Raw genomic sequence first — 22,521 nt, forward strand, 5'->3', positions numbered from 1 at the left:
GCATATATGATATATAAAGTACGCATACACATATGTGTGTATATATACACTTTTCTTTCAGCTCCCACTAGAGTAGAGTAAATAAGATCCCCTTTATGTCTCCCTAGTACTTACAGCAGGTAAGAATGTTACTAGACCATGAGAATACTTTTCTCTCTCTGCTGATAATTGTTCCTAGCACTGTGCTCTACAGACAGCACGTGATAATATCTTTGCTGAATGAACAGAAGAATGATATGTCTCCATGAGTCCATATGTGAGGAGATCCCTCTTCAGGGGTTATTTTGTTAATAGTTCTAAGACTTAATATTTATATCAGATTTGATGTTCACAACAGCCCTGGATGCTTGGAACTGTGGGTATTATTATATCCATTGCAATTGCTTCCTAATTTGCTTCTTCTAGTCTCTCTCTGCTCTAATCAATGCCCCATGAAGCTGCCAAATTGGTACTCCTAAAACATGGGGGAGACCATGTCACCTCCCTCTCTCCCCACATAAAAATTCTCAGTGACTCCCTATTGCCTCTAGGATAAAATGTCAAATCCTCAGTGTAGCATTTAAAATACCCTCCATAATCTGACTCCCTCCTCCCTTCTCTTTTTATAACCACTTTCTTTATACAATTTCCATTCTACATAAACTGGCCTGCTCACTGTTCCCTAACCATCCATCTGTTCCCACTGTGGGCCTTGGTGACACCATTCTCTTCAGAATTAGGACAATAAAGAGTAGAAAGAAGACAAGTTTCATGTTACCTGGGCATCTCTGCCTCCCTGGCTCCTATCAAAGGAAAGAAACTCTTTTTGTGTGGGTGGAACAAGGCCCAGCAGGCCAGCTTCCACTCTTGTCTCACCCACTCCTGGGGAAAGCTGACCCAGGTACCAAGCATTGGCTAAGCTCAGAGATAGCTCTGAGATGAAGGTCTTCCCACGGAGCGATAGGAGATCAGAGCTTAGTCTGGGAATAAAAAGAGAAAAAAGCACAGGCTTCTAGTGAACCATGAACCATGCTTCTCAATACAGAAGGACCAAAGGCAACAGAGAGGGGATGAAGGAAGATATGGAAAGATCACCCAGCCCTGTAGCTTCAAAGTATGTGATGATAGACTAGCCAGCTACAGCAGCACAGCCCAGAGGGAACTCTTAGCAGAAGAGTGGAGACGCCCCTTTTCCTTCTACAGGCCTCTGTTTCCTTAGCTTTAAAATGAGGGGGTTGGAATGACTCATTAAGTCTCTTTCCTGGTTCACTCTCAGTCAATCAACAAACACACATTTATTTGTTTGTTTTAAGACTAGGTCTCACTATCTCGCCCAGGCTAGGACTGCAGGGACCACTCCTGGCTTGATCCCATTGCTGACCAGCATGGGAGCTTTGACCCACTCTGTTTCCAACCTGGGCCAGTTCCTGACTCCTTAGATAGCCTGAACCCCACCAGACATCCGACTGGTGTAGCCCACTGCAGCTCAGAACTCCCAAGCTCAAGCAATCCACCAGCAGGAAGGAGCAGGAATTATAGTCATGCCCCACCATGCCCTGCTCAGTAAACATTTATTAAATGCCTGCTGTGTACCAGGTGAGAGGCAGCATAATGGAGAGAGGTCTATCTTTTTTTTTTTTTTTTGCCTTTTGGAGGGCAATTGGGGTTAAGTAACTTGCCCAAGGTTACACAGCTAGTTTTTCGTGTTAAGTGTCTGAGGCCGGAACTGAACTCAGGTCCTCCTGACTCTGGGACCGACACTTTACTCACTGCACCACCTAACCACCCCTGATAAGGTCTGTCTTGGAGTCAGGAATAGCTGGGTTCAGTTTCTCCTTTGGATCCCAAGCAAGTCACTTAGGCCCCCAGTGTCCCAGGAGACTCTTTAAGACTGTAAATGTCAGAGCAGAGGCTGACCTGCATTGTTAGAGGGACTTTCCTCACCAGGATCTTCCTTAAACCAGTGTAATCTTTATTTACATGCATATGTATATGTATATATACACACATGTATACACATATACATAAATATGTGCATACACATATGTATATACACGTGTATATGTGTGATGTGTGTGCATACTTATAAATATATGTGTGTCTATAAATAAATATGTACACATATGTATATATTTTATGTATATGTGCATTAAATAGAGGTATATATGCATTTGCGTGCATTTTATTTATATGCATTTATACATACATGCATACATATATACATACATACATACATACATACATATCTATTATCCACTTCCTTATCTGTCAGATAAGCCTGACCAGACTAGGGGCCCTACGGTTCCTGTGATCCTGAATCACTTGAACATCTACAGACCTCTCCATCCTCATCTTTAAAATTAAGGGGCTGCGGCGTTCAGTCATATCAGTCACATTCAATTCTTTGTGACCCTGTGGACCATATTGTCCTTGGTTTTCTTGGCAAAGATGCTGGAGTGGTTTGCTATTTCCAGCCCCAGTAGATTGAGACAAGCTAAGGTTTCAGTGACTTGCCCAGGGTAACCCAGTTAGTGAGATCTGAGGCTGGATTTGAACTCGGGTCTCCCTGACTGCAGGCCCAGAGCTCTATCCACTGTGCCACCTAGGTGACTAATAATCATTTACATTTACTTTAAGGTTTGCAGTGTGCACTACATGTGTTGTCCCATTGGATCTTGAAAACAACCCTGGGGAGGTAGATGTTATTATTGTTATTCCCATTTTACAGATGAGGAAACTGAGACTAGTTGAGTTTTGGGCAGGGGTGGGGAGCCTGTGGGCTTTGACTGAATCCAAACTTCACAGAATAAATCCCCTTTATAAAAGGATTTGTTCTGTAAAACCTGGACTCAGTCAAAAAGCCACCCCACCTGAACTTCAGGTGAATCCTCTCAGGTCACATCACATACAGTTAGTGTCTGAGGCAGAATTGAAATCCCCTCTTCATGATTCAAAGTCCCATGCTCCATCCACTATGGTGGATTTTTCTAGCTTGAAGTCTGTGGTCCTGTGCTAGGGGGCTGGCAGTAGTGGTGGGTGGGTCGGGGATGGTAGAAAAGTGAACAGCACCAAAAAAAAATCATTGTCCCCCCCTCCCTAACAAGAAGAATATGGCACGGCAAGGAGATGGCTGTGAACTGACTGGCCTTTGTGGCAGCCGCCAAAGCTTGGAGTTTGGAAAGGTGGCTTAGAATGAAGCCTGTCTTGTTTACCGTTTCCATAGCCACAGCAGGGTAATTAAAGACAAATCGGACCCGCAGCTGAGTCCCCTGAACTCCCTTTCAGAGTTGAGTGTAAAACACTCGTCCCAGCTCTGGCATGCGTGTGTGGGCGCGCTCAAGTGTTTTCTTCTGTGAGGTCAGAGGGTAAGTGTGTGCCCCTTGGCTGATGGAGGGGCCAAGCCTTTAACCTTGGGCTGCTTGGCTCTGGCCGAAACTTACCGCCTCCCTTGTTGCCATGGTTACCTCCAGCAGGTCGCCCAGCGAGAACGGCTCGGTCCTTAGCAACGAATCAGGGAAGCCCAGTCCCGGGAGGCCTTCGCCCCAGAACGTGACAGCAACGGCCACAGCCCAACAGCAGAAAGTGTCGAGAGAGGAGGGAAGGAAGCGAAACGGTGAGAGGCGAGCCGGGGGGCCAGGGCTGGGTGTCACCCCACCCTGCTGCCATCCCCCCTCCCTGGGACACCCCTTCCTGGCTCCCAGAGCTCCCGGAGCTCTTCGAGGGGCCTCGAGGGTTTTCATTATAGCCACTCTATCAGGGAATCGGGACAAAAATCATCACCTTACCTGTGGGCAAAAAGAGATCTCGTGACTAATAAGGGTCAGAAGGGGTCTCCCGGCCAACATGCTTTCCACTGCATGCTGCTGCCTTCTCAAGGGCACATGAGTATCACAGACACCCCCTACCCCATAAAGGCGTCTGTACTCACATTCCTACCACAGTCTCCAAATTAATTCTAGTTGTTTTTATATATGGAATGATGGATGGGGTACCAAACTTACAGATATTAAGATCTGGGTTCAAATGCTACTTCAGATCCTTAGTGACCTTGGGTGTGTCACATAAACTCCTTGGGCCTCCATTTCCTCATCTGTGAAAATGAGGAGGTTGGGCTAGCTGGCTTCTATCTCTGGGTCTATGATCCTGGGATCCCATCTACATGCATGGTGTCAAATTCTAATGGTACAGACTCCCCTTAAGGGGAGGAGCCTTTTTAGCTTTGTGTCTGGATCCTTGGCCCCTGGCATGGTGCCTGTCATACAGTAAGCACTTAATAAATGTTGATTGTTTCCCAAAAAGATGCATCTTCCCACTGGGGGAGGGCATGGGAGGCGTACCTCCTCACTAAATAAATCTCTTACTGTCACATGGACACAGGCTCACACCAGAATTGCATACTGGTCTTGTGTAGATATACACACCACATGCATACCCCTACTATCATGACATTTGCTGCCAGAAAGCCCTACTACTCAGTCACTCATCCAGCAAACATTTATTAAGCACTGACTGTGTACCATGCATTACACTAAGTACTATGGTTACAAAGAAGGGCAGAAACACGGTCCTCAGCTCCGAGAAGCTTAGATACTAATGGAGTAGGAGCTACAGCACATAGAAAGGGGCTGGCGAGGCGGGGTGTCTGAGCAAGGTGCCCAAGGGGGAAAGGAACAAGGTGGACAGGTCTAGAGAATGAGAAGCACAGCAGGCAGAGAAATAAGCCTTTAAATAAAGGTTCCTGTTAAGAAGTCACTCATGAGAGGGGCAGCCAGGTGGCTCAGCGAGTAAGAGCACTGGCTCCAGTGTCAGGATGACCTGGATCAAATCCGGGCTCAGATACTCGGCACCACACCCAGAAACAACTGGCCTTGAGCAAGTTACTTAACCCCGATTGCTTAAAAATAAAAGTCACTCATGAGAGGAGGGGGATGGCCACAGGGATGGAGGCATCTCTAGAGTGAGAAAATCACTGGGGCAGAGGTGGGAAAGTCCATAGTCGAGAACAGAGCTGGGAGAAATGTGAGCTGGGGCTGGTCGAGGCTTGGGGAAGGGAAGAAAGACAAAATGCAAAATCACACCCTGCCTTCAGGGAGCTTCAACTCTAATAGGGAAAATGGAATGTCTATCATGCAAGATAATATACAGAGTGTATGGAAAGAAACCTTAGAGGAAAAGGTGCTAGCATCTGGAGGGGCATGGGGAAGATCTCCTACATCTAGCTGAGTCTCAGAGGAAGGCCAGGAATCAGAGGTAGAGGCGGGAAGGTGGGTGCATCCTGGGTGTAGGGGAGAGCCCATATAAAGGCACAGGAGACAAAATCACCCCTAGGGAATAGTAAGATGCTCGGTCTGGCAGAATCACCATGGGTGAGGAGGAGGAGAGTGATACAGGAGAACTTGAAAGGTTGGAAGGTGCCAGGTTGTAAAGAATTTTAAATGCCAGACAGAGGAGTTTATATATTTGATCCTAAGGCCCATAGGGAGCCACTCTGAGGCAGTGAAGTGGCCCAGAGTCAGGAAGAACTGAGTTCAAATGCAGACTCAATAATAGCTGTGCGACCCCAGGCAAGTCACTTCACCCTGTTTGCCTCAGTTTCCTCATCTAGGAAATGAGCTGGAGAAGGAAATGGCAAACCACTCTGGTATATCTGCCAAGAAAAGCCCAAATAGGGTCACGGGGAGTTGGACTTGACTAAACAACTACAGCAGAATTTGTTGAGCAGGGGAGGTGCCATTGTCAGATTTTGCTTTAAGAAAATCACCATGTGGTGAGTGGATTGGAGTGGGTAGAAGGACCAGCTAGGAAGTTCCATAGCCACCCCCCACACACATACACACAAGACACCATTGCTTCCTTTTGTGACCCCCTAGCCTGAGCCCGACTCCTTCCCACAACCCTCTGCTCCCATTTCAATATCTCCCTCCACTTCTCTGCTCTTATCCAAAGATCTGAAAACTCCGAGATGGAGAGGGTGGATGTTTGTTCACGGATGTCTCCATTATAGAATTCTGATCCTTGGCTCTGTGAGGTGTTAGCAGCTCTTTAATGCCTCTCTGGTAAAACCGCATCTCTTACAGCTTTTAAGGTCTTTCACAGTCTGACTCCAACAGGTCTTTTCATGTGACTCACTCAACATTATGCATTTTATGATTCACCTAAACCAACTCTCTTCTTTCCCTCACACATGGAAGTATCACAGGATTGCAGAATTTGAGAGCTAAAGGAGCTTCTGGTGCCATCTAGTCCAACGCATGTGACCATGACAAGTGGTTGCCTAGCCTCTGCTTGACGACCTCCAGAGGACGCAGACCTAGCACCCGCTGGGGCAGCATTTTACCTGTAGGGAAGTTTTCATCATCAGGGAATTTTTAATGAGACCAAGACTAAATAGACACCATTGTAGCCCTTACCTATTGTTCCTGGTTCTGCACTCTGGGGCATAATGGAGCAAGGATGATCTCTTCATGATGTCCTTTTCAGACATTTAAATGTAGCTGTCATGTATCCCCTGAGACTTATTTTCTCCAGGTTAAACTTACCCGATTCCATCAACCAGTCCTCACATGTCATGAACCCAAGGCTCTTCACCATCCTGGTCACCCTCCTTCAACTTATCAATGTTTTTCTTAAACCTGAACACAGGACTCCAGATACCTAACAAGGGCAGAGTACGGTGCAACTCTCACCTCTCACCTCCCTCCCTGGAAACTATACCTCTCTTAATGCAGCCCATGATCACATTAACTTTTTTGACTGCCACATCATACAGCTTGCAGTCCACTGAAACCCCCAGATCTTTTTCAGAAAAACTCATATCTTTCCGTACCTCGCCTATATCATACTTGTGGAGCTGATTTTTTTTTTGTACCCAGGTCTAAGTCTTTACATTTATCCTATTGAATTTCATCTTTTAGATTCTACCAAATCCTTTAGCCTGTCAACATCCTTTTGGATAATAACTCCATCATCCAGAGTGTTAACCATTCTTTTAAGCATCATGTCAACTGAAAATTTCACAAGTGTCTATCTATGCCTTCATCCAAGTCACTGAGAAGCAATTAAACAGTAACTGCCTCAAGGTAGGTAGAGCCTTGAGGTCCCTCCCTAGAGCCTGCTTCCAAGTTGACATGAATCACTTCTCTTTGTGTCAAGTCATTCAACCAGGTCCAAAATCCACCTAATTTTAACATCATGTAGCTCATATTTCTCTATTTGGTTGATAAGAAACATAGGAAAGGCTTTGGAGCTATCATGGTGCAATGGATGGAAAGAGCCCTGACCCTGGAGTCAAGGGATCTGGACTCAAATCCCACTTCTGATACTTATTTCCTGCGTTACCTTGGTTGAGTCATTGAAGTTTCCTTCTTTATAAAATGACAGAGTTGGATTAGATAAGATTCTAGGTTCCTTCCTGCTTTAAATCTACAATCTCTTTGTTATGCTGAAATTTAAGCCTACTATATAGTAATTCTATGTGCTGTATTCCCCTGGTTTGCCCACTGAGTTGCTGGCCTTCAGAGAGCATCCTAATAAAGTTTGTGGATTCATAAATCCTCCCCAAATCTGATCTTGCACTCCACAAAATATGCCAAATGTTACAATTTTGTCTTGGGATACTAGTTCACATTTCTATAACCCTTTAAGACTTGCAAAATGCTTTAGTCAGTCAATAAACTCCTTGAGTTTATGAAGTGTATTATTAAACTCATTAAGAGTCAGTCAACAAATTCAACCTACTATGTGCTAGAAACTGTACTAAGTGCTGGGGATCCAAAGAAAGGCCCTCCTCTCTAAGAGTGCACAGTCTGCTGATCCTCACAACAATCCTATGAAGTAGGTTATATTGTCATCTTCATTTTATAGTGGAGGAATCAGAGGCTCAGATCAGTACAGTGACTTGCCCAGGGTCACACAGCCAGGAAGTATCTGAAGGGAGATTTGAACATAAGTCTTCCTGCCTCCTGTTCCAGCATTCTATCTGCTATGTACACTGCCTTTTTTCAATCGGAAAAAAGTTCCATGACCTTCGCTGGCTTGGTAGCTGACTCCAAATCCAGCCTTCTTTTCACAAAGTCACTCTTCATTCCAGGTACACAGCTTCTAAAAAGGACAGTGGGGGTTTGAATGGGATTCTTTTACTCCAAATAGAGCATGTCACCTGAGAGGCTACCAAATATCTAAGGTCACACATTCAGTATGGGTCCGAGGGAGGACTTGAACCCAGGTCTGCCTGACTCCAAGCCTGATTCTCTGTCCACTAAACCATGATGTCTCTCAATGGTTTGGAAGACAAAGAAAAGAGGCAATAACTTGGAGTGACAAGTGAGTTGGTTTTAAATCCTACTGCCTACACAATTGATAGAAGGGAATGAGAAAGAAACAAGCATTTATTTTTTAAAGCAATTTCTTTTTTTAATAATTTATTTTTTCTCAATTGCATGTAAAATATTTTAATATTCTTTTTTTTATTTTTAATTCCAAATTCTCTCCTTCAACACTCCCCTCCTTGAGATGGCAAGCAATGTGATATAGGTTATACCTGTGCAATCATATAAAACATATTTCCATCTAAAGTAATTTCTTAAGGTAACTAGTAAATGAAGAAGTATTTTGAAAAGGATAAGTGAGCATGCTTTGGAAATCTTACAGGGGAGTCTACATGTGGGGTCATCTTCATGCTTCATTCCCCATCTTCGTCGTGCTTCTAAGGACTTTGTCACCATAACTAAGTTGCCTTCTCACTCTGTCACATTTCTCTGCCACACTAGGCCTTTCTCTCAATGGTGAGAAACAAGCATTTATTTATCACCTATGTGCCAGGCACCATGCAAAGCAATTTACACACATTATTATCCCATTTGATCCTTACAACAACCCTGGGAGATAACTATTATTATCATTACCCCCATTTTGCAGATGTAGAAACTGAAGCAAACAGAGGTTAAGTGACTTGCCCAGGGTCACACAACTAGTAAGTGTCTGAGGCTAGATTTGAACTCACATTTTCCTGGCTCCATGCACAGAGCTCTATGTACTACGGTGCCCCCTTTTGGTCTTGATATAATACAAAATATGTACCAACAACAACAATTTCAAAAGGAAGAGGGTGCCTCTAATTGGAGGGATCAGGACTTCACCTCCCTAAACCTCAGTTTCCCTAAAATGAATTGGTTGTACTAGATGCCTTTAGAGGTCCCTAAAAGCATCTATGATGCTTTTCTTCACTGTGAGGTCACGTCATTTTCACCATTATCACCATTTTGGAGAAGCCAAGATGCCTATTTTTATCATATTATCAGGTTATAGAAAGTGGAGCTTTGGAGCAGGTCTCTAGAATACTATTTTCCCATAATAACATCAGCTCTTACTTAGTGCTTGGCATTGATTGTAGGGTGAGGATTACTAAGAATAATTAGCTTATAATAAGATCCTTTAAATTACAAAAGGGAATGTGTTTCTCATCAGTTTGGGGTCTAATTTTCTGGCACAATCTCAGTTTCCAGCTTACTTTTCTAGTGTGATCTTGTGCCATTGATTTGGTTATACTCTAACCTTAGATTTCCTTTTCTGCAAAATCCATCTTTTTTGAGGCAATCAGGGTTAAATGACTTACCCAGGGTCACACAGCTAGTAAGTATTTGAGACTGGATTTGAATTCAGATCCTCCTGACTCCAGATCCGGTACTCTATCCACTGTACCATCAAGCTGCCACCAGATCCACCTTTCAATGAGAATTCTTCACCCTGTCCATGCCTGAAATGATCTGAGCACCTTCCGCATGACTGCCTCAGTTTCAAAGGCAATCAGATAGTTGCCATCTTATGATGATATATGAATATGATTGGGAAAAGATGATTCAGGAGTAGAAAAGGAAAGCATTTGGCATTCATTCTGGCATATCTAGGCATTCGACTCTCACAAACTAGTGTCAAGCTTTGAAAGGAGAATTTTCCATGCAGTTCTATTAGTCATAGGAATTTAATTTCAAGTGTCAGAGAATCTTCAAGCTAGATGGGGACTTTAACTCTTATATTTTGAGCTAGGAGAGACCTGAGCAGGGTCTGCAAACTTATACGGGAAAGCAAAAGCATATTTTTGTTTTCACATACCTTTGGTTTCCTCATTAGTTCCCTGTGTCATATTTTATGCATTCAAAAACATTATACTGAGAAGGGGTCCAAAGACTTTGTAGGCCTGCCCAATGGGGTCCAGACCCAAGAAAGGCAAAGGACTACTGCCTCAGAGGTCACCCAGTCCAGCCCCCTCATTTTTCCCATGAGGAAGCTGAAACACAGAGAAGAGACTTTCCCAGAGTCAAACCCAAATGATCTAGCTCCTGATCCAGCATTTCCTAACATTGTGGCATCTAATCAACTCCCAGCATTTTACACATGAGAAGAATGAGGCCCAGAGAGGGGAGAAACTTGTCTCAGGTCACATAATCAGTGGCAGAAGTGGGCTTGAGCCCCAGGAGTTATGGACCTCTAGTCCAATGCTCATTCTGCTACTCCCAGATGACTTCTGATAGGAGCAGGACTGAGCCAAGATGAAAAGCTCACAAGAGATTATACCTTTTTTCACTCAGGGAAAGCAAACCCCCTGTGCCGTTTTGAATTTGTTCGTGTTTGTCCCTGAGAAGATCCACACCAGGGGCTCAGGATCTAATCAGACTGTACCCTCATTGACTACTGTCTGGCCAAGCAAACAAAACACCCAAACCAGAGAAGCTTGAGCACAGATTATTGCCTCAGCAAGGGAGTTGGTAGTAGGAATGGAATAGAAAATCTTTTCTAAATTATCAGCAAAATTCTGAAATGCAATTTTTCTTGTTTGGGTTTGTTTGCTTGTTTGTTTTTTGCTTTTCCAATGAACTTTTTATTGTCTGATAAGTAAGAATATCCATGTCATTTGAGAAAAAAATCTATATAATGTAGTAGGGTCATCTTAGTGGGGAAAGTGAGTAGGGCTATGGATGTAATTAGATTGGCACGCCCCATCCAAGAACAATGGCAGAGTTGATTTGATCATGTTCTTGATTCCAGAACTGGAAGTGGGGATGGTGTGACAGAGGAATTTATGTGGTCCTGTTTTTCCGGACAGGTGTTAAATCTAAGACTTCCTGGCTTCAAGTGAAAGTGATGATTAGATACAGTTGATGGTGATTTCTTATTGATTTTTACAGCCACTAGTAACAATCACTTGCATTTATGTAACTCATTATAGTTAAAAGGCACTTGGCACACATTGTTTCATTTGATCTTCACAATGACCCCGTGAAGCAGGGAGCTCAGGCATCCTTTGCCTCGTTTTAGAATCCTAGACTCCCACGACTTAAAGACAGAAGAGGCCATAGAATAGGGGTTTTTAACTTTGTGTCATGAACTCCTTGGGTATTCTGGTGAAGCCCCTACTATCAGCGCCTTCTTAGAACAATGGTTTTAAATACATAAAATGAAAGACATAGGATTACAAAGGGTAACCAAAGGCAAGTGAAAATAAAGATGGAATTTTTAACTCATCTGAGTCCACAGACCCCCAGCTTAAGAGCCTTTTCATTAGCAAAATCATTTTCCCTTTTCATAAAGAAAAGACTGAGGGTCGAGGTGAAGCAATTTGTCCAGGATCACATACAGTATCTGAGGCAAGACTTAAACTCAAATCTCCTTTTTAAAAATTTATTCATTTACTTTTAGTTTACAGCATTCAGTTCCACAATCTCTTAAGTTTCAAATTTTCTCCCCCTCCCTCTCTTCCACCCTTCCCCCCATAGTGGCATGTAATCAAATATAGGTTCTACAAATACCTTCACGTTGAACGTTAGTCATTGTAAAGATTATAACCAACGAGCTGAACAATGAGAAAGAAGGGATAAAACAAAACAAAACACAAACGAGAAACAGTAAATAGTTTGCTTCAATCTGCAGATTCTGTAGTTCTTTCTCTGGAGGTGGATATCCCTTTCCATCATGAGTCTTTTGGAGTTGTCTTCTAACCTTGTATTGCTGAGAGGAGCCCAGTCTATCAAAGTTAGTCATCACACATATGATGTGTCTGTAATTGTGTACAAAGTTCTCCTGGTTCTGCTTTCCTCACTCAGCATCAGTTTATATAAGTTTCTCCAAGTTATTATGAAGTTCGTCTGCTTCTCATTTCTTACAGCACAGTAATATTCCATTACATTCATACACTACAACTTGTTTAGCCATTCCCCAATTGATGGGCATCCCCTTGACTTCCAATTCTTTGCCACCACAAATAGAGCTGCTATAAATATTTTTTTTGTACATACAGCTCTTTTTCCCACTTCTGTGATTTCTTTGGGATACAGCCCCAGAAGTGGTATTGCTTTGGGCATAATTCCAGATTGCTCTCCAGAATGGTTGGATCAGTTCACAACTCCACCAACAATGTATTAGTGTTCCAATTTTTCCACATCCTCTCCAGCATTAATCATGTTCCTATTTTGTCATCTTAGCCAATCTGACCCATGAGATGTGGTACCTTAGAGTTGTTTTGATTTGCATTTCTCTAATCAATAGTGATTTAGAGCATTTTTTCTGCTTATAAATATTTTTAATTTCTTCCTCTGAAAACTATCTGTCCATATTCTTTGACCATTTATCAATTGGGGAATGACTTGTATTCTTATAGATTTGACTCAATTCTCTGTATATTTTAGAAATGAGGCCTTTATCAGAGACACTAGTTGTAAAAATTCTTTTCCAATTTCCCACTTCCCTCCTAATCTTGGTTACATTGCCTTTTTTGTACAAAAGCTTTTCAATTTTGTTTGGTCACAAAATTTTCCCTTTTCCATAAAAACTCAGGTCTTCTTGACTCCAATTTCTGTACTCTATCCACTGGGCTTCCTATCTGCTCCCAACTTTACTCTTGGATGAGCCTTAAAGGTGATCTAGTCCAACCCTCTCAAAATTACAGAATTTTGGAATTTGAAGAATCCTCAGGGGCCATCTAATCCAACCCCACTGGGAAAAAGAGGTCCCACTATAGCAACTGTGATATATGGGAATCCATCCCCTTTCCTAATGAAGGAAGCATTTCATTTCATTTTTGGTTACTTCTTAGAGTTAGGAAGTGTTCCCTGAAATCAAGCCTACATCCTCTCAAAGCTTGCACCCATTGCCCCTTGTTCTGCCCTCTGGGGTCCAGCAGAATGAGTCTCGGAGGAGATACCCCTTTAAATACCTGAAGGCACCTACTGTGCCCATCCCCCAAGTCTCTCTTTTCCAGGATTAAGGCCCCCCATTCTTTCAGCTGTCTCTTGACACCATGGTTTCCAGGCCACCTGCCATCTTGGTGGCTCTCTGAAGAAATTCCAGTTTACCAATATCCTTTCTGTTATGTGACTTCCCAGCTAGCAATAATCCTCCGGATGTGATTTGACCAGCACAGAGGCCAGGGGGTCTCTGGCCTCCTCTCAATGCCCAGGGCATTTTTGTGCCCTTCCCCCACTTTGATCCAGACCTGATTTCATCAGTGTTGGGATACTCCCAGTCTAATAATTCTCTCCACCAATTCAGAGCCACAAATCTTCTGTAACTGAGTCTAGAGTGTTACTTGAGACACTGAGAGATCCAGACACAGCCTGGGGTCACACAGCTGAGATGTATCACACTAATCTAAGTCTTCCAGGCTCCATTCCATTACACTGCCTCTTGTCAGATCCTGGGAGCTTCTTGTGACAGAATGGAAGTCTGGCCCTGGAGAAAACGGAGTAATTTGTCTGAGACCACACAGCTGTTTAATGGCATAACTGGAGTTCATCCCAGGTCACTTGGGGTCTTCCTCTACCCAGTGCTCCTTGTCCCATAGATAAGTAAGATCTCATGAATCCCAATTGCAATGGCATTCACTTCTCAATCATCAGTCGGCAAGCATTTATTAAGCACCTATCGTATGCCAGGAACTGTGCTAAACTTTGGGCTTAGAAAGACAGAAGACAGCATCTGGCCTTGAGGAGCTCACAATCTGAAGAAAGAGCCAGCATCCAAACAGCTAAGTACAAACAAGCTGTGTGCTGGGTCACTAGGGCGTGATTAACAGACAGAAGGCAGTAGAATTGAGAGGGCTTGAGGAAGACTTTCCTATACAAGGTAGAATCCACATACAAGCTGCTTGAGTGACTTCTTAGTAGATTCTGAAAGGTCTTATCTACCTTCTAAAGTCATTGAATTTACTGCGTTTAATTTGACTCATCTTTAGGGCTACACTTAGTGACAGAATGATACAAGCTGTGTGTTTCTGGGTAATTTAAATAGCATCTCAATCTGGTAAGAAGATGGGGGTTGGGTGGACAGAGGCAAAAACACAAATAAATTGCTATTACATTCATATTTTACGTAATACCCAGAACGTATTTTATTCCTAAATTAGCCACTTACTTCCTTGTGGGAACAGGGGGTGTAATATATCTCTTGCTGAGTTGCCCTTAAATACATTTTCAGTCTTTTGGTTATTTAAATGGGATATACTTTAAAAAGAAGCAAATCACAAGGATACAGCTGGGGCCCAGAATTCCTTCTGTCACTCAGTTAAGGGAGAGGCAAGGCAGATTTCAGCTATCAGAACTGAAGAGTCTGTTGGATTGGGAATATTCACTTCATTATCATTGAGTCAGTCAGTCAATGGGATATTTGTTAAGACCCTACTGTGTGCCATGCAATCTAGTCAGTACTACAGATAAAGAGAAAGGCAAAATATGTGTGTACATGTATACATAGATAGAGGGCACAGGATCAGGTGAATAGAAAGGGATGATATCTAAAAAGCAAAATTAAGAGGTGAGAGAGGAATATATTGGGAGAAGAAGAAAGGGAGAGATAGAATAGGGTAAATTATCTCATATAAAAGAGGCAAGAGAAAACTGTTAAATGGAGGGGAAGAGCAGGAAGGCGAAAGGGAATGGGTCAACCTTACTCACATTGGATTTGGCTTAAGGAGGGAATAACATACACACTCAATTGGTTATCTTACCCTACAGGAAAGTAGGAAGGAAAGTGGATGAGAGGGGGGATGATAAGAAAGGAGGGCAGATTTGGGGAGAGGGTAGTTAGAAGCAAACATTTTTGGAAAGGGACAGGGTCAAAGTAGAACATAGAATAAGTGGGGGTGGGATAGGATGAAAAGAAATATAGTTAGTCTTTCACAATATAACTCCTATGGAAACGTTTTGCATAACTACACATGTACAACCTATATTGAATTGCTTGTCTTCCCAGTGGGGGTGGGTGAGGAGGGAAGAAGGGAAACAATCTGGAAATCAAAGTTTTAAAAACAAATGTTAAAAAAAATTTTTTTACATGCAACTGGGAAATAAGATATACAGGCACTGGGGTATAGAAATCCATCTTGGCCTACAGAAAGTTGGGAAGGGGATGTGAGGATATAAGAGAGAACAGATTGAGGGAAGAAGTATTCAATAGGCTTGCTATATTGGGGTGGGGGCAGGGGAAAGGTGGGGAGAAAATTTGTAACTCAAAATCCTGTGAAAGTAAATGTCGAAAACTGAAAATAAATAATATTTTTTTAAAGAAAGGCAAAAAAATAGTCCCTAATCTCAAGGAATTCACAGTCTTAGATATTTGACATCTATAAGACTATACCCAAACAATTCTGTGCAAATAAGTTCTACCCAGGATAAATTGGGTGTGATCTCAGAAGGAAGGCACTAAGGTTAAGGAGGACTGGAAGAGGTTTCTTGCAGAGGGTGGGATTTCATGTATTTATTTAATTTTATTTATCTATTTTTGGTGAGGCAATCAGGGTTAATGACTTGCCCAGGATCACTCAACTAGCAAGTGTCAAGCGTCTAAGGCTGGATTTGAACTCAGTTCCTCCTGACTCCAGGGCCAGTACTCTATCCATTATATCACCTAGCTGCCACAGAAGGTGGGATTTTAGCTAAGACCCGAGGGAAGCCTGGGCAGCCAAGAGGTGGAGATGAGGAGAGAGCATTCCAGGCATGGGGAACAGCCAGGGAAAATGCCTGGAGTCCAGAGATCGGGTAGCTCATTCAAGGATTAGTAAAAAGACCAGTCAGTGTCACTGGACTGATCAGAATGGAGGGAGGTATAAGAAAGTGTCAGGTTATGAAGGGCTTTAAAAGCCAAACAGAAGATTTTGTTTTTGATCTGAAGATAATAGGGAGTGCACTGGGGATGTTTTGGAGAAGGGTCAGACTTGTTCTAGTTCAACTTGACAGATCAATGGCGTAGGATTGGCATGAGGCAGGTAGGGCACCAGAAGGCAATGACCATAGACAAGAAAGAGATAAGTTCTATTGAATAAGGGGGATGGACAGGGAAATAGATGGTGTCTCCATAAACTGGCCCTTCAGGGTTGTTGGTGGGGAAGGTATGTGTTACTTTTGCCTAAAGAAGTCAATCAAACTGTGAAATCATCTGAGAAGGAATGATGTATGATTGGAAATGTGGCATGGTTGTTAGAGCTCAGAGCTCAGCGTCAGGAAGACCAGGATTTGAACTATCCACTTCTGATAGCTCAGGGAGTCTCAGAAGGTCACTCACTTTTTCTGTACATCAGGCAAGTTCCTAGGACTGACCCTCTGAGATGTAGATTCTTTTGATTTCAATAGGAAATTCTATTACTTGGAAGTATTGCCTTCTAGAACTAGGGCCCCTTTGACCCAAAGGGACTGGCGACATTTATGAATAGCATTAATATTGTAAGCTTCCTGAGGTCAGGAACTGTATCTCATTTCATCTTTGCTTTCCCCTTTCTGAACACCATGCAGTCTGTATTTGATAAAGGCTGGATTTGAACTGGAAAGTTAACTTTGATAGCTGAGTCTAGATAAAATATAGCCCATCATTTTGCTGACTGAATCATTGCTTTGTAAGTGGAGGTAGTGTGGTATGAAGCAATGAATGAAGTGTTTATTAAGGTCTTACTATGTGCAAGGCACTCTGCTAAAGACCAGAGATAAAATACAAGTAAGCGAGACAGGCTTTGCCCTTGAGCAACTCATATCCTAATAGGAAAAGACAACACAATTAAGGGGAACTAGGGAGGTGGGGGAGAGTTGTGTTATATTGCAAATCATGATGTGATCTCAGGGTTCCCAGGGGCAGATCCCAAATTCCAAAAGGAAGATGAGGCAAATGATGACCAGAGTGGAGGCAGCACAATTTCAAAATGGTGGCCAAGTGGTTTTAGTGGGCTGCTTCCAAATAAGACAAGGCCAGAGTTGGTCTGTGTAGTCAACTGTGTTTGCCCTGGAGTCAGGGAGACCTGGATTTGAACCCTGGCTGCTCATTTACAAGCTGCCCATGGCCCCATGGGCTTCTTCCTCATCTCTGCTCCCTAGAATCCCTCCCTCTTTCAAGGCTTAGCTCAAGAGCCACCATCTTTTGGAGACTTTCTCAATCCTCCCAATGAACAGTACTGCATGCACCCTCCTCTGAAATGACTTTGTATATCTTTTTAGTTTTCTCATATGTGTACATGTTGTTTCTCTTGTTAAAACGAAAGGGGGCGGCCAGGTAGCACAGCGAGTAAGAGCACTGGCCGATGACCTGGGGATCAAATCCAGGCTCAGACACTTAGCACCCACCCAGAAATAACTGGCTGTGTAACCTTGAGCAAGTTACTTAACCCCAATTGCTTTAAAAAAACAAACAAACAAACAAAACGAAAGCTCCCTGAGGAGCTCATTTTATGAATGGGGAAACTGAGTCCCAGGCAGTGAATACCAAGGTCATCTAACTACTAGATGTCTAAGGTGGGAATAGAATCTGGGACCAGTCTGTCTGTCCCTCTTCTCCCTCCCCTCCTCTGTAAAAGCTCTAAAGCTCCACAGCACAGAAGGCCATTACCATTCCATAACTGCCCGGAACAATTTCAGACTGCCCATCAGTTATCCCTCTGCTCTCTCTCTCCATGGCTTCCTCCCCTTTGTTTATTCAATCATACATCTTCTGGGTGGCATCTCTCATACCACATCTTGCCCACCAACCACCATGGAGTAATATCATTTGTATTTTTCCTTAGTGCCTATGAGTGATGAAGAGGAAGGCGCGGGTCTCTTTGATAGCACGGGCAAGCCCATGACCGATCCATTCGACACGTCCTCTGGCTCAGTACAGCTGATTGCTATCAAGCCAGCTGTGCTGGCCCCTGCCCACCCGGCATCTGAACGGAGCCAGGAGTCAGCCATCATTAACGGAGAGGTAAGGGCTTCGGGGAGGCATGACAAAAATCAGTCATCAGACTCGAGAAAACCAGGAGAAGGAAAGATTGTTTCTGAATAACTAGACAGGTACCTTTTTTTTCCAATGGGAAAGGCCTAGACCTGTGATGATTTATAGCTGATTCAGAAATGCAGCCAGAATGAGAGATAGACAGGTCTTTCTTCTCCATATTACTCTGCTTTCTTCTGGTCCAGTTTTATCTTTGGTGACCAGGTTCTCTGAGACCTGTGCAGTCACAGGGAGTGGGGTGGTCTAGGACTATCTGTGTGTATGTGTGTGTGTCACACACAGACATGTGCATATGTACACATATACCTACATATGCATATACATATACACATACATATATGGATACATATATAAACATACATATATATAGCTGGCCCTAGATCATGTCATTCTCCTATTCAGGAAACTCCAATGTCTCCCTTTTACCTTCAGGATCAAATATAAATCCTCTGTTGGGCATGAAAACTCTTTGTGCATGTGTATTTGTGTGCATGTGTGTCTGTGTGTCTTTGTGTACACAGTTAACCCTTCCACATTGTGGGGGTTGCAGACGCAGTGCCCCCACGATCTGGAATATCCATGTAAAATTTTTTGGCCCACCCTTCATATGAGAGAAGAAGTCTGAATTATTATGGTATTTAAAAGATGAAATATGTTGATATTATACGATACTATACATATATTTTATGCATTTATGAGTTTCTAAACTTTTTCTGTGTCATCTGCTGGCCTTCATGTGTCATCTGTAGCTTCTGCAAAACTTCCCCCCAAATTCCCATTTAATTTTGTTTGCTGACCCATAATATATTAAAGCCACAATGGGGAAAGTCATGATGTGGAAAGTCACAATTTGGGAGGGATAGCTACACATATGCATACATACACACATATATACATACCCATAACATGTATCTAGACTTGTGCATATGTAGTTCAAGACCACCCCATTCCATAATAAATACACATTCGTATGCATGCATGTATACAGACGCACACATATGCATTGCCAGGGACCTGTGACTTTGTTCATGAAAGGCATTTCAAGTCAAGACCAAAAGCATTAATTAAACATTTACTGTATGCTTAGAATTGTACTAAGCCCTAGGAATTTTTTTAAAGGCAAAAACAATCCCTGCTATCAAGGAACTAACATTATAATAGGAGAGACAACATGAAAATTGCTAGGCACAAAAACTATAAATATAGAATCGGCAGAAGGTGAGCTCAGAGGGAAGGCTCTAACAGCTGGGAGGGACCATGAAAGGTCTCCAAATAAATTAGAATCAGAGCTGAATCTTGAAGGAAGCCAGGGAAGTTGAGTTAGAGGTGAGGCAGGAGAACATCCCAGGCATGGGAAATAGCCAAGGCAAATACACAGAGGTAGGAAATGAGGCATCCTGTGCAAGGAACAAGAATGTGGGGGTAGTATAGTTTTATTGCAGAATGTGTATCAGGAAGTAAAATGTAAGAAAATGGGAAAAGAAAGAATGATTTAAGTTGAAAAAAAGACAAATGACAAACAGAAGTTATATTAGATCCTGGAGGTGATCTGGAGTTTATTGAGTGGGAAAGTACCAAAAAAAATCACCTTGATGAGTGAGGGGAGAATGAATTTGAGTGCAGAGGGACTTGAAACAGTAAAACCATGTAGGAGGTTATTGCAGTAGACCTGGCAAAAAAGGATATCCTGATATCCTGAAGACAGAAGTAGTAAGATATGACAACAGATTAGAGTAACTGAGAGTGAGAGGTTGAGAATTTCACTGAGGTTACAAGCACATGGTAGTGCCTTTCAACAGTAATAGGAAAGCTGGGAAGAGGCGAAGGTTGAAAAGGAAAGGTAATTCTGTTTTGGACATGTTGACTTTGAAATACCTATTTCGGACATCCAATCCAAGATGTCCAAAAGGTATTTGGTGATAAGGGACTAGAGCTCAGGATCAGTTACTTAGGGATGACAGCTGAATAGCTGGGCACTGATGAGACCACCAAGTACTTGTACATGTACAGAGGGAGAAGAAAGGAGGGTCCAGGGCAAAGCTTGGAGGGCATCCATATTTTCAGTAAGATACTTCCTTCAGCAATGCAGAAAGTGACTGCTTGCCAATTTGGAGTCTTAGAGAGTCACCAGGAGCACTGAGAGGTTTATTAGAAAACATCCTTGAACCCAGGTCTTCCTAATTCTGAAGGCCAGGGATCTATTCACTACCCCCATACACACACACACACACGTACTCTCTCTCTGTCTCTCTGTCTCTGTCTCTCTCTGTCTCTCTGTCTCTGTCTCTCTCTGTCTCTCTCCCTCTCTCTCTCTCTGTCTCTCTCTGTCTATCTGTCTGTCTGTCTGTCTCTCTCTCTCTCTGTCTCTCTCTTTCTCTCATTATATAAACTAATACCTCATTGATGATTATATAATGTACCCCTGGGCTAATCTAAGCTTCCAAGCTACACCAAAAAAATTGTGTTAGGTGATTTTCAAAGTCCATTTTCTTCATCAGAAAATACAGTGTTTATTAATAACATGTAGTGATAATGACCAAGCTTTGAACCAGAGAAAAGCTAAGTATATAGCATATGTTGTAAAATGACTTTTTTCTTTTTCTCTTTAATCTTTGTTACAAGGAGGGGGTCTCTGAATAGAGGTATGGGAGGGATACATTTGGAAATAAAAATGATATAAAGGCAAAAGACATTTGTTTGAAAAAAATATTTTAAAAAAGCCAAGACATCACTGTCAAAATAGACCAACATAGAGTTGTTCTGATGTTCTGATGCAGAAGCGTCTAGTGATACTGACTAATGATGGACATGGTACTGGATCAGGAGTCAGGAAGACTTAGGTTTCAGTCCCATCTCAAGTACTCAGTGGCTATGAGTGTAAGGAAAACAATCATTTGGTCATCCTGACACTTGCCCTCCTCATCTGTAAAGTGGAGATAGTAATGGCACCTACCTCCCAAGGTTATCATGGGGGTCAACTGAGGCAGCTAGGTAGCTCAGTGAATGGAGCACTGGACCTGAAGTTAGGAAGACCTGAGTTCAAATACAGCCTCAGACTGTATGACCCTCGACAAGTCAATTCACCTCTGTTTGCCTCTGTTTTCTTATCTGTAAAACAGAGATAATAGCACATACATCCCAAGGTTATGAAAACAAACAAAGGTAATATTTGTCAAGTGCTTTGTCAACCATCAGGTGCCATATTATGATTAAAAGGGATAATGTATGTTAAAGTGCTTTCTTATGTCAGTGTGCTATATAAATGTTTTTATTGCCACTTGCTGTAATCTATATAACACTTGACAGTTTACAGTATATTGTAAACTGTATATATACATTATATACTGTAATACATACTACAATATATTACAGTATACATACAGTACATTGAATATTAATACATTAATATTCTTTAAAATTATTCCATTTGATCCTCACAATGGCGACCCCAAGAGGCAAGTTGTACTTCTCCTTTTATGGGTGAGGAAACTGAGGGTCACTGAAATGGAATGGTTTTCCCAGGCTCACTTGGCTAATTAGTGGCTGAGTTGAGAGTGGAACCTGTCTCCTAGTCCCTGGAACTTGGAATCAGGACAACTGGGGTTCAAATCCCATTTTATACACTAATTAGCTATGTTACTTTAGGCAAGTGAGGGTGGATTGGATGGCCTCTAAACCTTTGATGCTCGAATCTATGGCCTGTATTCAGGCCCACCATGGTGGACCCTTCGAGTGAAGGCCAATCCCCTGATAACCCAATTATCTGTCCTTCTATCAGCTACCACATACAATTTATCTGCCCATTTGATGGCTGTTTGTCATGATAACAAAATTCAAAATCCTTATTCTGAATGTAATTGATTAACTCAATATACATCCCATTTTCTGTTTGCTTTCTATCTACTGGCCCAGTTCCCTATAACCAAAGAACAGGAGATAAAGATTTTCTCAGAAATTGAGACTCACTACCTAATTATAGTTTATTATAGTGGAAAGGAGTGGACATTACTTGTCATCCAAACTCCTCAGGGAAGGACTGCTTTTTTGTCTTTGTATTACCAGGGCTTGCAATGCCTGGGGCATAGAATAAGAATTAGGGATAAGGCCTGAACCTATAATTTCATAGGGAACTCAGAGAGGAGGAAACTCCCTATATCCATGCAGGTTAACACCTGTCTGTGTCTTAATAATGTCTTAGAGCAGAGGTGTCAAACCCTTGAGAAGCTCCAAGGCTATTAGTGGGACTGAAGCAGTTTAAAATGTAATTGAGAAATGTTTAATAAAATAAATTAAAATAGGATT

The 22,521-nt window shown here is 42.5% G+C and overlaps 1 protein-coding gene across 1 annotated transcript in view; it reads left to right on the forward strand.

Moving 5' to 3' along the window:
* Positions 1–22,521, forward strand: part of KIAA1549L (KIAA1549 like) — a 297,003-nt gene that overhangs the window by 208,611 nt on the left and 65,871 nt on the right. The window contains exons 12-14 of the mRNA XM_069091091.1: positions 1,025–1,155; positions 3,453–3,592; positions 18,011–18,189. Of these exons, the coding sequence (XP_068947192.1) occupies positions 1,025–1,155; positions 3,453–3,592; positions 18,011–18,189 (450 nt within the window). The remainder of the gene's footprint in view (positions 1–1,024; positions 1,156–3,452; positions 3,593–18,010; positions 18,190–22,521) is intronic.

This window comes from Petaurus breviceps, unplaced genomic scaffold, assembly GCF_028583685.1.
Source record: "Petaurus breviceps papuanus isolate PSGF00001 unplaced genomic scaffold, PetGlider_PUasm1.0 188, whole genome shotgun sequence".
Classification (NCBI taxonomy): domain Eukaryota; kingdom Metazoa; phylum Chordata; class Mammalia; order Diprotodontia; family Petauridae; genus Petaurus; species Petaurus breviceps.